Consider the following 15,348-nt stretch of genomic DNA (forward strand, 5'->3'; position numbering starts at 1 on the left):
ATGGAAGTCAAACTAAACTTCCTCAATCTGTCTAAAAAAATACCTTAAGCTTAAAGTGGAATGCTGCACACATTTCTGTTGACTCAGACTATTCAATGCCTTTCCAAATCAAGAGATACCTTTAAGCAACTGCTTCATTTGGTCACATTTTGGGATGTCCCTTGTTTAGATCCCTCAGAAATATACTCTTTGCTTATTTACCAGACAGTCTTAGGATCAAAATAATACCTATTACTCTATTGACTCTATATGAAGTAACACCTAAAGCAACATTTTTATTTAATGAACTGTACTGCTAGCATGACACTTTATCTTTCCCATCTGGAAGGATTGTAACCCACTTATTTATATAATACAATGGGAAAACGATGTCTTGCTTTAACTAGAATTGTAAAACATTAAATTCTCTTTAAAAGGAACGTGTAAATTTCTTTCATAACCTGGCAGTCAATTCTTAATGTTGTCTTCAGTCCTCAGAATATAATGAACCATTGCTAATTATCTGGAAATTTCAAACTTTCCTAATGATTACTTCATATCAATACTTTCTCTTACCTTCTAGTTAGGGAGGCCATCTGATGTGAATACGACTTAACGCTTTATGTCTCAGTGCTCTGTAATATATGCATTGTAATGAAACCATGAGCTCAATAATATAAATACATAATTAAATATCTGATCTATGTCTTAAATCTAATATGAATGCTTTAACACACATGATCAGTATAAACATACTATATAATTACAGTATATGAAATATGCAGCTTACACTAGTGACCAACAGTAGTGGTAAAACCAAGAACTACTAAGAATGTCTAGAATCATCATTATTTTCTGATGACATTCCACATACCTAAACATCATAGGGGAACTATTATCCAACAGGCAAGTTTAAAATACTTTTCTCAAAATCAATGCTAAATATTACACAGATGTTTGATGCCACCAATGATAGCATAAAAAAAACAAAGCATGATGGGTAATTAAAAATATCTCATGTAAATGTGGATTGACAAAACTATAGCTTTAGGCTAACAGTGAATATGCAAAGACAGCAAGGCATCCAAATAATGTACTGTTTGACATTTTACGCAGATGAGATTGTACTAGGCCTTAGTCAACCACAAAACATACTATAATGCTATATGATTTGAAGCTAAGAGAGTTAACAGCATTTTACTGACCAATATTCTTTTTACGCTGGTAACAGACCACAGGTGCTGCAACCTAATCTTCAATCTAAGGGCCTGGCTATATTTTATATAGGTATGCAGCAAAGGGAAAAAAAATGCTGCAATGCCCAGAAAAGGGCATGACAGGGCCCACAACTTATTGAATTAAATAACATAAAATTATAATTTTATTGCGCATAAGTATATTGCTCAAATATCTGCAAGATAAGCTGAGTCACTGCCATGGACTTTGAATTTTGCTAAAAATGTACTTCTCCTTTTCTAGCACAGTTGTTAGATAAAAGTCCACATAATCTAATCAAACCTAACTGAATGTAACTTGACACAACAGAGTTCAGACAACCCAAAATTAATCTGCAACAGAGAGACCCAGGACAAATTACTGGCAGTATAAGGGCAACACCACAGAAAGATGAAAGAAGAGGACTGCATGTTTGAAATGTGTAGAAAACTTGCCTTTCTTGATATTGTTTTAAATGCAAGAGAGGTTAGTATTTACTTTGGGTGTGATAATCTAATACTTTGGACTTTCAGCCTGGAGACAACATTCGTAATTTTGTCCTGAGAAAAACAGTGTTCACCAGATTTTCACTGCAATCCCAAATTTAATAAGGATGAAAGAAGTTTGACCTCTAGCACAAAGTGGGTTAAGTTACTAACGATAAGACTAGCGGCATGGAAGAAGTTAGACAATTCAAAAAATAACACTGTTTTTGACTTCAGTTATTTTTGTTCCCTTAACGTTACAAATAATAATTGTCAATGAAGGATTGCAAAAAAATCAGAGGCCCGTTATAAGATACCATTTTCTAATATTTACAGAACACTTGTCCCTTTGCGGATCCTCTGTCCTGAAAGAGCAACCAGATGTCTCTAATTCGTACCAGTTTAAAAGTTTTCTGCAAAACTGTGGTGATGTAACGGTGTCTTATACGCGTATCTGTTTCTGTAGCTCCAGTTTCCAGCTTTGATGTACTAGATGCTATAGAGCAGGGGTGCCAAACTTTGTTCTTACAGGTTACACTTCAACCAACTGTTTAATTAGAAGCCAATCATTATTGGTGATGAAACATGTTATTGCATGACAGTGCTCTAATTTTGCCAGGCCAGATGTTTCTAATACTGTAGATATTTGTTATCTAAGAATTTAATAATCAAAATGTTTTCAGGACTCCAAATAATTAGTATATCATGTTTATTTGCTTTTGTCCTTCTCGTTACTTTCTCAGTATTTTGTTGGAACAACACAGACATGTGTGAATAGGGCTAAATGTTGGCTGCCTAACTGGCCACTGGCTAAAAAAAAGTCATTAAATTAATAAAAAAAAAAAAAATTAATTATTTTTATATATAACATCCATCCATCCATTTTTTAACCCGTCAAATCCAAACACAGGGTCACGTGGGTCCGCTGGAGCTAACATTTCTAACCTAATCAAGGTACTTTACATTGACAGTGGGAACTTCAACCACCACTAATGTATAGTATTCACTTGGATGTCGTGATAGCAGCTATTATTGCATCAGTAAGCTCACCACACATTATTTATAAGGTGTTGAAAAGGTGACAGAGAGGTGGCCAATCAGAGGAAGGGGTGATCTGGGGGGACAGAATGGACAAGGCAGTGGTGGGCAATTTAGCCAAGACATCAAGGAACACCCTACTCCTTCTGAAAGATGCACAAGGATCTTTAAATGAAAGTCAGGGACTTGGTTTTATGTCTCATCCAAAGGACAGCAGCAATTTCTACAGCACAGTGTCCCCATTACTACACTGGGGCATTGAGAGTCAGGCATTTAAGATTCTGAATTCAGCTGTTAGAGTAAAAAAGCAGTCAATGGCTGCAAATTTTAACACTGTGATAACATTAAATAACACAAAATAGAAGCTCCATTAGCAGTAATAATTGGCATCTAATTAAGAAGCCAACTAAGAATTTTGGAAATGGACTCAGCCACTTAAGGCCTCTAGAAAATCAGTTTGACCATCCTTGCAGATGATTACATTTCAGTCTAGGGATTAATATGGTGGGCCTGAAATTAACATTTTATTCTTCAATAATTCCCTTAATCTAGTTGGCAAAATCAATGAAGACATTTTCCTCAAGGTTATAGAATTCAATGGCTCCCAGTCAAAGGGAAATGCTTGAGCAAAGCAGGTTATGTTAGGGTTACAAGATAATGGCTTAGATGTCACTGAGCCTGATGCTGGTAAATCACAAAGACTGAAACATTATACTAAGACTAGCACAAAAGTATTGGTAAGAAAGGATTAAATTGTTATTATTCAACTATCCATCTATTTTCTTACCCACTTATCCACTTCAGGGATGTAGGGTACCAGAGAAGCATTAGGGACAAGGTGGGAAGCAATCTTAAACAGGATGGGAACGGTCACAAAATGCATTCAACAACACTCGCCAATAACAAGAAAATTTAGAGCGTAAAATTAACTTAAAATAAATGCATCCATCAGAGGTACAGACAAAAATAAGAATACTCATAAAAAAAACAGAAAAGTCAAGAAGAGAATGAAAAGATTATCCAATGTCTAGACCTAAGTTTGAATTCATGACTCTGGAGCTGCAAGGGGCCATGCTAAGCACTGTAAAGACCCTGTTTTGTGATAGTAGGTTAATTTGTGTTGTCTACTGAGTTTTTCAGACTAAAAATAAAAAACAAATTACAACTTAAAGAAATTCGTAGGATGGATTTGACAGTATTCACACAGTAATTGCTGAAACTCAACTTTGAAAAATATATTGTCACAAAATATTGGCTATTTTCAAATCAACACATTTTAAATGATGTGAATTGCACACTAGAAATAACAATGTGCTCAGCTAATAATTACATAAAAGACATCTTTTTGCAGTATTACCTATACTGTATTCTAAAATGTCTGCAGTTACAGGAAACTATTCTGTCTAAGACCATTTCAGGGAGTTGTAACAAGACCAAAAGATCAGACTGGTAAAACAGAAAAGAAATCTGCTCACACCTCAGAGTCTGTAATGCTCAAGTGTGAGCAAGAAATGAAATATACAACACTGTAACTGCTTAAAAGTGTCTGTTTTGTTTACACAACATAAGGTCCAACTATGCAGTAGCTTTCCTCTTTATATGTCAGTGACACATTGATAATTTGTGGATTACAAAAGTTTCAGCAACAGGAATTATATATATTTAATACTGTTGGAAACAGACAAGTATTACCCTCTGGTTCTGCAATGAGGAGACTGAAACTGTAAACTTTGACATTCAGGCACAAAATCAGGAAGTTAATGCTATACTGCTCTTTATTGCACACCACAAATTATTTTTTGTGTGCATTGGCTCCTGTGAAAATGAGTGCTATCTTCTTATGCAGTCTTAAACTTGACTTCCGTTAGGTTACATCCTAGTATGATTAATCTGACTATAATCTATATTTTTCTTTACCTGTCATACTGTGGTGGCTTTAATGCAACTAGCGGACAAAAGCATAATGTGCAAATAGCAAGCATACTTACATGTCCTGAATGTCTAAAAACAGAATAAATGTCTTATACCAGAGTAAAATATACTCATTTTAATTGCTTAAATTGTAAGCAATTTAAACAGTGGTTACACTGCTTTGACAAATATTACAGCCTGCAGCAGTAGTTCCAAGTAACACTAAATATTTTTCTATAAATTAGGCAAGCAGTCTGACATAGTGTTTAAGGCTTTGGATTTCATACCCTGAGCTTGTGGGCTCAAATCCCACTACTACCACTGCGTGACCATGCAAGCCACTTCACTTACTGTACCTGTGCTCGAATAGAAAAAAACAAAAGAAATGGAACTAATTGTATCTCAAATTATGTAAGTCATGTTGGATAAAGACATTAGCCAAATGAGGAAAAACTGTCCCAAACAAAGATAGATGAGATGATAAGCAAAACTTTGTTTCATAGTTTTATTACATCTCATTATAAACTTACTTCAGCCTATTGGCATTTTTTGCCTATTGCTAATATCCTAAAGAAACTGCAAGAATGCTTCAGCCACTTAAAAAATACTCCATGAGAGACCAGTGTTACACTTTCAAATTCAAGTTTGCTGAAGATGCATTTACTAAGCTCTATGGTGCCTGCACCTAAGGTGACTGGATGAGCTATGGATGAGCACAAAATTGCACACAAACCTCTCTAACACACATTTCATTGAAAATTATCAAAAAGTAGTGTATCTTTTTCCCTTCAGTTACTCTGATGAAGGTGTACTATTCCATCTGTGGAATTTAAAAATATCTCTACACCGAGTCTTTTCAATATGAAGTTCATTTTTTAGATCGATTCATGAGTTTAATGACTACTAATGAATTTAGTGATTACAAAAAATGGCTCATTCTGACTTGTATATTTTCCTGGATATTTACCGTAGTCACATAATGCAGGTAATCCTCAGCAAGTGTATTCTATAGCTATTTCTAACAACACAAAGAAGGAGCACAGTGCATTTGCAAAAAAGGTGACATGCTACATATTGACTACACAAATATCCATGAAAACACACCATTGTGCACATTAGTACGCTTTTTCTGCCTGCCCCTACCCATTCACTAGTGACTGTCGTTTCCTGTTTACTGCAGATGAGGCTGACCACATGTACACTCCAATCACTGGGGAGGAAAGTGCAGTGGAATCTGCCAAAGGCTCTTTCCTCTTAAACCAGCAAGCAGGTAGGGATTTTTTCAATTAACAACAGAATGCACCTTATGTGAGCACATGTTTTCCTGCAGGAAATGACAAGAGAACTTTAAATTAAAAATGACAGGAAGATGTATGTGCAATAAGTACATTGAAAAACATTAACTTTCGTGCATCAATAAATATTAAAAACATGGCTCCACACACCAAAAAAAAAAAAGAAAAAAAGGAAATCACACTTATATTAACATACATCTCTGCAAATGCACAAGTGTGAAACAGGCCAAAGCGTAAATAAGTATTTCAATCCAAATCTGTCAGACAGACTTTCCAATGCTGATAGCTGTATCTCTTTGGATCCCTCTGTGTCTCTTTGGAGAAATATCCAAATAACAATACAGACCTTAATAATTCAAGGTATTACAGCTTTATCCCTGCCTGAGTAAAAGTATCCCACAATTACAGTTTTCCTCCACTCTTAGCTGCAATGACTATACACAACACAGAGTTTTAACACTGAATGACACTTTTAATACAGGTACAACAACTTATTTTGGCATTATTTACATAGTAAATGCAATGTTTTGTCTCTGTTTAAGCATATTTATTTCTCTTAGTGAAGGCCACACCACTTTTTAGATTTCACAAATCCTAAGGTTATCTAATTCAGCAGCAGTCCTTTTATTCATATCTTTAATATCCACTTATTTGTTTACACCTGTTCTTTTTGTTTATTGGTTTATATCAGTACTGTGATTTCCAGAGGATGTAGATTCATGTTTTGTCATTGTCATACAGCATCTGTTGCCATGTGCTTTTCTACATTCTCATAGTTGTGCAGGTGTGCCAGTTTAATTTAAATTCTTACTTTACTTGAATAAATAGGATGGTTTATTCAAGACTGGGTTGTCAAGCCTGCTGATTTTTATTAAAAGATAAAATTTGAGTTTGGTAGTGATTTCTACAGGAGTTATACTGTTTTCATATTTCTGAATACCTGCTTTGTGTGTATCAGTAGATACCATGTGCTTTGAAATTGTCAATGAGCCTAGCATCTGTAAAGCAGGTCAGCAACTGAAATCTATTAAGAAAAACATTAATTTCAACACCTCTAATTACTACTTATCAAATTGTTCTCATCCACCAATCCATTTATTTTTAAAGCTACTTAATCAAGATCAGAATAATAGGGGCCAGAGCCCATCCAGGCACCATTTAGTCACAAGGCCACATAATATAAGTAAAATATTTCCTTGTTAGGAATTGAATTTGAATATTACGTTATTCAGGGCTGTGTATTATCTCTATAAGGCACTCAAAGGGTCAGTTCCAAGTCAGCTATCAATCTAATATGCATCCTTTTGGAATGAGGAAGGAAATGGAATATCCTGAGAAGAAGCACTTAGATTCAAGTAAACAGATGGAAAAATCCCACTGAGAGTGACCAGGTAAGGACTTAAGCACATCCATCACCTGTTAGGTAGCCATTCTAACCACAGTGTCACCATGTATCTGTTAATTATTTTTCTTAAAATTGTGCCAATGGTTATTGACAATTATTACCCATCAGTTTCCATTCTATCTTTACTATGTGTATCATGTAACTATAGTTATGGACTTCAGCATATAACAGATAAGCCAGACACTGGCATTGCTCCAACTAAAGAACCATATACCATATGCATCTCATAACGTTATCTACTCTAGTAATGTTATAAACTGGAAATTTTCTTTCCCCTGTTTTTGACAACTGAATGTACCTCTGTTAGCATGATTTCTCTTTTACACTCTTATGATTTTCTCCATGGCTGTTTATTTAATACATATGTGTGTTCTGAGCCTGCCTTAACATAAAAGCATTATACAAAAATGAAACTAAATTGGCGTCACTGTTTATAGTGCGGCTGCCTCACAGTTCCAACTTGAGTCGTAGTTTTAAATGCCAGACTGTCTGTCTGTTTACAGTTTGCAGATTTTCCCCATGTCAGAATGTGGTTTTTCCAAGTACTTGCGTTTCCTCACATTTTAAATACCCATGCATGCTGGGTTAACTGGTAACCCTATTAGGTAAGTATGCCTGGAGATGGACTGGTGCTCATACATGTGCCAGTTTATAACTTGCATTCATTAATGCCTACGTAGCCTGCTAAAACCTGTGACCCTGTATTTCAATAAATAAGTCCTAAAATTAAAGAAACTGGCAGATGGCATTTAAAAAGCTATTACATTTTGAACTGTTTCCAACTTTTTCAATAACTCAAGGGATAATTTAGCAATGGTGATGGTAGAAATAGCATTAGGAAACTGGTTACACATCCTGCAGTATGTGAGTGGTATGTTTTTCCTGCTAAACCAAAATTACCACTTTTGCCATCTACAAGAACTGTCACCAAGACTGGATATATTGATTTTCACTCTAGTCACCGAAATACAAAATAGGAAAAGAAACAATACCAGAAAACTTTGCAAGTATTAAGCATACTTTATGCTTACTGAAAAAGTTATGAAGTTGCATAATGATTTTTAGGTTGATAAAAATTTTAATGAACAATACAATTTCAACCTTAAATAATACAAATGGTAACAGGTGAAATGAATCATAAATGTTTGAGATTCTTTTGCTGCAAAAGATATACTGAATTGTGGTTGCGCAACAGCTACACTTTGACAACTCATCCAGTAGCCACCATGTGAAATGCTAAGCCAGTAAAGTGTTTAAAAAAAAATACTGCGACAAACCAGAATTCTAAGATAGTAATCACCCACCAGCTCACTAATTCATTACATGCAGTGTATGATTGTTTTAAGGCCAAAGAATTGAATTCTATAACCTGCAAGAATGAAAACCAAAATAACAAGATGCTCAGAAATATAATAATACAGTAACAATGATAAGAAATATTTTCTTCTGGTTTCTGCTAAAAACTTAAGTCAATTCAGTTTTAAATGAGTATAGACTCAGATCACTTGCATCTACTGTATTGTCAACTTTTGTGCCATGTAATTTTAAATCATTGTATTATATACGCAAATACACAGATCAAATAAAACACTCAGCAAACAGAATGGATATGAATGATTAACATAAATCATTCCAATCCATAAACCAATCATGATAATATAAAGTCCTATTTAAAATACAATCAAGATAGTTCCATTTGAGAAACTGCATGCCTGGTGAAAATAATTTCTGGAACAGCTCACAGTTGGTTATAACAAAAAAATAGTCAATGTACTGATGACCTAGGTGATCTAACCAATCTCCCCTTCCTGGGCAAACACTCCTCTCCCTTCCTTTGTACTATGACCAACTGCTTCATGCTGGTCTTTACATAAAGTTTCAACTGAAAACGCTGTCCAGCACTGCCTCCTGAAGCTCAGATACACTATTCACATATACCACTCATTTAAGCAACCATCTGAGTAAATGAAACACAACAGTTGCAAAGTCACCTTTTCACTTGTTTGAACAACCACATTAAATCAACGAACTAAAAGGCTGACTGGATTCAAAAAGAACTCGGTACGGCTAAAAAAAATATTTAACCTTTATTTAAATGACGTGCAAAGAAACTTAGGGCATCTTATGTAACTGGTTTTGATCTCCACTTTCAAAGTATGCAAAAAATGTGCTATTGCTTAACTAAATGATGTACTATAACATCCATCCATTATCCAACCCGCTGTATCCTAACTACAGGGTCATGGGGGTCTGCTGGAGCCAATCCCAGCCAACACAGGGCACAAGGCAGGAAACAAACCCCAGGCAGGATGCCAACCCACTGCAGGGTGTGTGTGCACACACACATACAAGGGACAATTTAGGTTCGCCAATGCACCTAACCTGCATGTCTTTCAACTGTGGGAGGAAACCCACGCCAACACAGGTAGAATATGCAGGGTGGACCTGGGAAGCGAACCTAGGTCTCCTAACTGAAAGGCAGCAGCGCTACTCACTGCACCACCGTACTATAACATACAATTACTAAACACAAACATATATATAAAATGTAACACATTCTTAAACCCAGATAATTCAATTTAGGTGCAGAGAAAGCGCTGAAGACCATCCTGGTAGCAATAAGTGCAAGGAAAACAACATCTGAGTGCACACAGTCACACACAAACCGACACTCATACTCTTACGATGCCAGACTGGAATCACCAATACAAGTTGGGTTTGAATACTAACCTAACAAGGCGTATCATTGAGAGGCAAAGATGGTTGCTGAAAGCGACATTTGTGAAAGGAACAGGTGTTGACCGACCATTATGACACCGAAAAACTAGACAGCGGGTGGCATACAGGTCTACAGGCTGACTTAGCGCTGAGAATTACTTACCCCGGCTGCAAATGAAAAAGCTACATTAGTTATATTATGATTTTGTCTAAGTATACAACTTGAGAATGACAGAGAGATTTCACTGTTGCGCAACGGTAAGCACAATTAAAGAAATTAAAAGAAGCTCGCAATAAACGCCTCGAAATTAAAGTCCAGGGGTGCGCCTTATTTTTAAAGTGATTTGTGTGTAAATTGAAAAGTAATGAGAAGTCACTACAACAGCAGGTCAGCTCCGTGCCGAGTCTTCGCTGCGATACCTTCAGGCAGAAAAGACACCCGCAGCGCTGCAACGTATTTCCTCAAAATTTCACTCACTGGGCTTGTCACCGATACTTCTCTTTCGTAACAGATAAAAATATTCTGAACTGTTCCGGGTATTCTTTTGTGAAGCGACTTCAGACCCAAATGTTGTCTCTGAAGAGTTTTCGTTCTGAGTTTCAAGCGTGACACTTTGCTATACAAACGGATACTGTAGACGATCCAAGCGACTCATTTTAGAACGATAGCGGAGCGCAGATCAGCGCAGCGTAATACTCACATCTTCCATGATAAGATACTGCGATCCGCTATACTCCGCGACTCCGAATCACTTGAAAGACTGCCTGCTTCTTCACAACATGCAAATAACGACCTTGTTTCACCATTCAACAAATCTTATCATGATGCACCGAGGTAATCCCTAAAAATAAGGAAGTATACAGATGAAAAAAAAAAAAGTACAATTTCTTCTGCGGCCGCCCTTTTTCCTTTTTTGACACACTCCAGCTAAACAAATTCTGAAAAAAAGTTTAGTTTCCGGTAATGTCGCCAATCGCTTTGGCTCAAGCAAAGACATGCTAGTTAAGAGTAAAGCATTGGCTATTACGGCAGCAGTTATTTTAACAGAAATAAAGTAATACTGATTCAGATTGCTAGCGTTACAGGGAGTCAGTTACAAACAGAACAGTGCAAGCGGTGTACACAACAGTTCTTCGTGGAAAGTGATAAACCCCGCCTAGTGTTAACAGATCATGAAAAATGTCAGGCGAAAAATGAACCCTATAACCTGTTGCTTTCAGAAGAGGTATATTATGCATGTCAAATTCCTTTTACGTTTTCCAAAGTTTTGCTATAATGTGAACTTGGTAATTGCCGTTTGATCTCCGTTAAATTAGATTTGTGGGGGAGGGGTGTAACTGTCCATGTAAGCAAGAAAATGGGCGTGACTGTGTGGAAATTGCTAAAGAATTGCTAATGAATACATTCAGCATACAAGCATATGGACAACTCCAGGATAACTCACGTTTTAATGCTTTTACAAACTGAACGAGAATAAACAAGAACGTTGGTGAAAATTGTTCTACCGTGCAAGTCAAAAAGCGCATGCTAAAGGCCTCGGTTTTGATAGATGGAACTTTTTTGTCCCTAGGTGGACAATTGGCCTTTTACCAAATAAATACGTACACACACATACAATATGGTCTGAACACGCATTACAATGATAAAAAGGAGTACATTAAAAAGAAAAAAACTTCTGACTTGACAGACAACACAGTCACAGTGAGACACTATGCGGGCTTATTGCTGTTGGTAGCGTTTCTGACAAACGTGCTGAATAATTCGTTGGCTGAAAGTCCTCAATGTTCGTGTGTCGAGAGTATGGCCAGCAGTTTTGTTTTAACTATCTCCTTCGCTACTACCTCTAGGGGGTCCACAGTGCATCCCCTAACTGAGTCTGCCTTTTTATTAACTTGTTGATTTGTGGAACTCTGTTGAAGTGATGTTACCAGAGTAGCACACCACAGAGTGGAAAATAGTTCTGGCCGTTACAGAGTTGTATGTAAAGGATGAAATTACCCACATTAAAGGAATGCAGTCTCCTAAAGAAAATAGTCTGTTCTACTCTTTATTTTAAGTTCCTCTGTGATATGATTAATCTAATAAATAATAATTAATAATACTTTGTATTTAAATGTTGCTATTGCCCTGCTCAAAGCGCTTCACAGAAATTCAGAAAGAACAAGACATTGGATAAAAATTATGTCTGCATAAAATATTAAAAACAGATAAATATGTGATATACAAAGCATTAAAATGGAATAAAGGACCATAAACCAGAAAAAAATACAAAAATGTGAAATACTAGAAAAAAATCCTGAACAAATAACATACCTTGTGATACAAACACAAATTATCCTGAGCACCTTGACAGACAGAGTAAACTGACAAAAAGTGTCCGAATGTCAGAGTAAGTTGAATGCCTTTCCGACCAAATGAGTTTTAAGTTGTTTTTTAAAAGAATAAATTGAGTCAGGTGATCTCATTAATTTAGGCAGGTCATTCCAAAGTCTCTGCATTATAACATTGAAGGCTTTGTCTTCCATAGAGCACAAGTTAGATTGGGGCAAAGCAAAATTGCCAGAATCAGTTGGTCTTAGTGGGTGAACAGGAGTATAGTGATGGAGAAGGTTCTGAAACAGTCAAGTGGAAGGCCATTTAAAGCTCTGTGGGCTATTGGTAGATTACAGCTTGAGAACTTTTGACAGAAAAGACAAGAGAGGCCAAAAATTGGTCAGATCGTCAGCATCAAGACCAGACTTCTTTAATGCTGGGGTAACAGAAACTATTTCAAAAGTAGCTAACACAGAGCCAGTGTCAAGGGATGTATTTATTAGTGTTGTAATAAGTCAGGATTATGGCATGAAGGCAGGATTTGAGAAGCATGGTGGTACAGGTAGTAGGTAAAAATTTAGAAAAAAGCTGGATGGAGATTAAGGAATGGAAAAATATAAATGGAGGATGTTTTTGTGCTAGTTAAATTATTCATGATTTTAATTTTAACAGAAAAAGTGAAGTATATGAAGGTATAGGTGATTGTTTTACTTCTCTTCTTATCATTTCAGATTCCAATTATAGGGTAAGCCCTAATAATGCAGAATATACTACTTAGGGGCTTATGCTTACAGTTTATATGAAATAATCCAAGTTACAGAGGTAAAATGAGAGAATTTAAGACTATATGCAGATGGCACTTGTGATAACAACGCCGGCCTTCGATGGATTATGGAGAAAAACAGGGAGTATCAGAAAGACATGTGTTTCATCAATTATTCAAAGGTGTTTGATGTTCTTGAGCACAACAAGCTCTGGACCTGCCTGAAGGAAATGGACATACCACCATACCTGAACAAGCTCATATGATCGTGCTATCAAGATCAAGAAGCTACAGTTCGAATGCCATATGGAGACATGGATTGGTTTATGATCAGAAAGAGCACACACCAAGGATGTATCTTGTCACCAGCAGTTTTTAACATGTACACAGAAGCTGCAATGCAGCAAGTAGGCATGGATGAGTTGAAGATTGATGTGAAAATAGGTGGCAGAAACATCAACAACCTCCGAAACACTGATTATATTACCCTGCTGGCTGAAAACAAGAGGATCTTGAACATCTGATCATGAAAGTCAAAGAAGGATGTGAGAAGGTTGGATTGTGCCTTAATATCAAGAAAACAAAGATCATGACAACAACAAAAAAATGCAAATGTCCATATTAAGTTCAACAATGAAGAAACTGAAGTGGTTAAAGATTTCATCTTTCTTGTCTTTAAAATTGATTGCGATAGTGACTGCACTCCTGAGGTCAATAGAAGGCTGACACTTGGAAGAAATGCAATGGTCAGTAGGAACAATATGTGGAAGACCAAATACATCAACCTGGCAACTAAATGTAGATTGGTCAGTACGATTATTTTCCCAATAACAACATAGCTACGAAACCTGGATGCTGAGAAAGGCAGACATGTGAAGAATAGATGCTTATGAGCTAGGTGCTGGAGATATCTACACATTTGGTGGACAACAAGAATAATGAACAAAGCAGTTCTTTAACAAATCAAACTAAAATTTACACTGGAGGCCAGAATAACAAAGCAAAAGCTCTCCCACTTTGGTCACATCAAACAGAACAGGTTTCTTGAGAAATAAGTCATGCTTGGAATGGTCAATGGCAAAAGAGGAATGGGCCACCCAAGAACTTGTTGGCTAGATTCCATAAAGAAAAATAATGGACTGAACATAGCAGAATTGAAAGAAGCCGTGGAAGATCAGAAGACATGGACAGCATTGATCCATAGAGTGGCCAAGAGTCGTGCTCGACTAAACGGATTAGCAGATGGTAAAGTTTCAGCAATGTAATCTAATTCTGTGTGGAGAAAAAGCCTACCTCAGCAGCATTGAGTAGAGGTTAGCAATCCACTATGAACAATACTGTACATGTGTCCATTGCAGGGTAATGACTGTATAAATAATCAGCATTTTCACAAATTTTAAACATTGACTTTCATTTTAGGAATCATTGAACATTAGAACAATTGTGATGGAAATTGGCCATTCAGCTCAACAAACCCGTCCATCAAATTCACATAGATTGTCCAAAATAACTTCAAGCCAAGATCTGAAGGTCCCTAAAGTTCTTCATTACACCACACTACCTTGCAATTTATTCCATGTGTCTATGCATGATGGAAAACCTGCCCTAATTAAGTTTTCAACCATGTCCCTATGTTTTCGTTACATTTACTGTATTTTAAATTAACAGCTAGAATCCACTGTACTACTTCCTTTCATAATTTTAAAAACCTTGATTATGTCACCTCTGGATCTCAGTTTGCTTAAACTGAAAACACTCAACTCCTTCAATCTCATCTAATAACACATATCTCTTAGTCCCAGAATCAGCCTAGTCGCTCTTCTCTGGACTTTCACTAGAGCTGATATGTCTTTTTTTGTAATATTTAGACAAAACCTGAACAAAATACTCTAGGTGAAGCCTTACTTCTGTGTTAGAGAGCTTAAGCATAATCTTCCTTGACTTGTACTCCGCACATCGTGATATAACCTAACATCCTAACCGCCTTTGTTTTTCTAATTCTGTAAATTTTCTGGAAGTGAATCTTTCTTGTTTTGAAGGGCTTTACCATTTTTTTGTGTGCTTGTGCAGTAGGCTATTTCCATGGTATTTTGTTCTTAACAACAACATTTACTTCCAGAGCACATTTTCATACAAAAGATGTTGTTCCAAGTGCTTTACAACATGTGAAAAGGCAGTTAAATATGAAGAAAAAACAATTACATTTAAATTAAAATAATAATGAA

The 15,348-nt window shown here is 36.3% G+C and overlaps 1 protein-coding gene across 1 annotated transcript in view; it reads right to left on the reverse strand.

Annotated features, from left to right (window-relative positions):
- The window catches only part of plekho2 (pleckstrin homology domain containing, family O member 2), a 219,178-nt gene extending 208,027 nt beyond the window's left edge, over nt 1-11,151 (reverse strand). Inside the window, exon 1 of the mRNA XM_039773352.1 lies at nt 10,748-11,151. Within this exon, the coding sequence (XP_039629286.1) occupies nt 10,748-10,756 (9 nt within the window). The 5' untranslated portion in view covers nt 10,757-11,151. The remainder of the gene's footprint in view (nt 1-10,747) is intronic.
- Nucleotides 11,152-15,348: the final 4,197 nt, after the last annotated feature.

The sequence above is a fragment of the Polypterus senegalus genome, chromosome 12 (assembly GCF_016835505.1).
Source record: "Polypterus senegalus isolate Bchr_013 chromosome 12, ASM1683550v1, whole genome shotgun sequence".
Lineage (NCBI taxonomy): Eukaryota > Metazoa > Chordata > Cladistia > Polypteriformes > Polypteridae > Polypterus > Polypterus senegalus.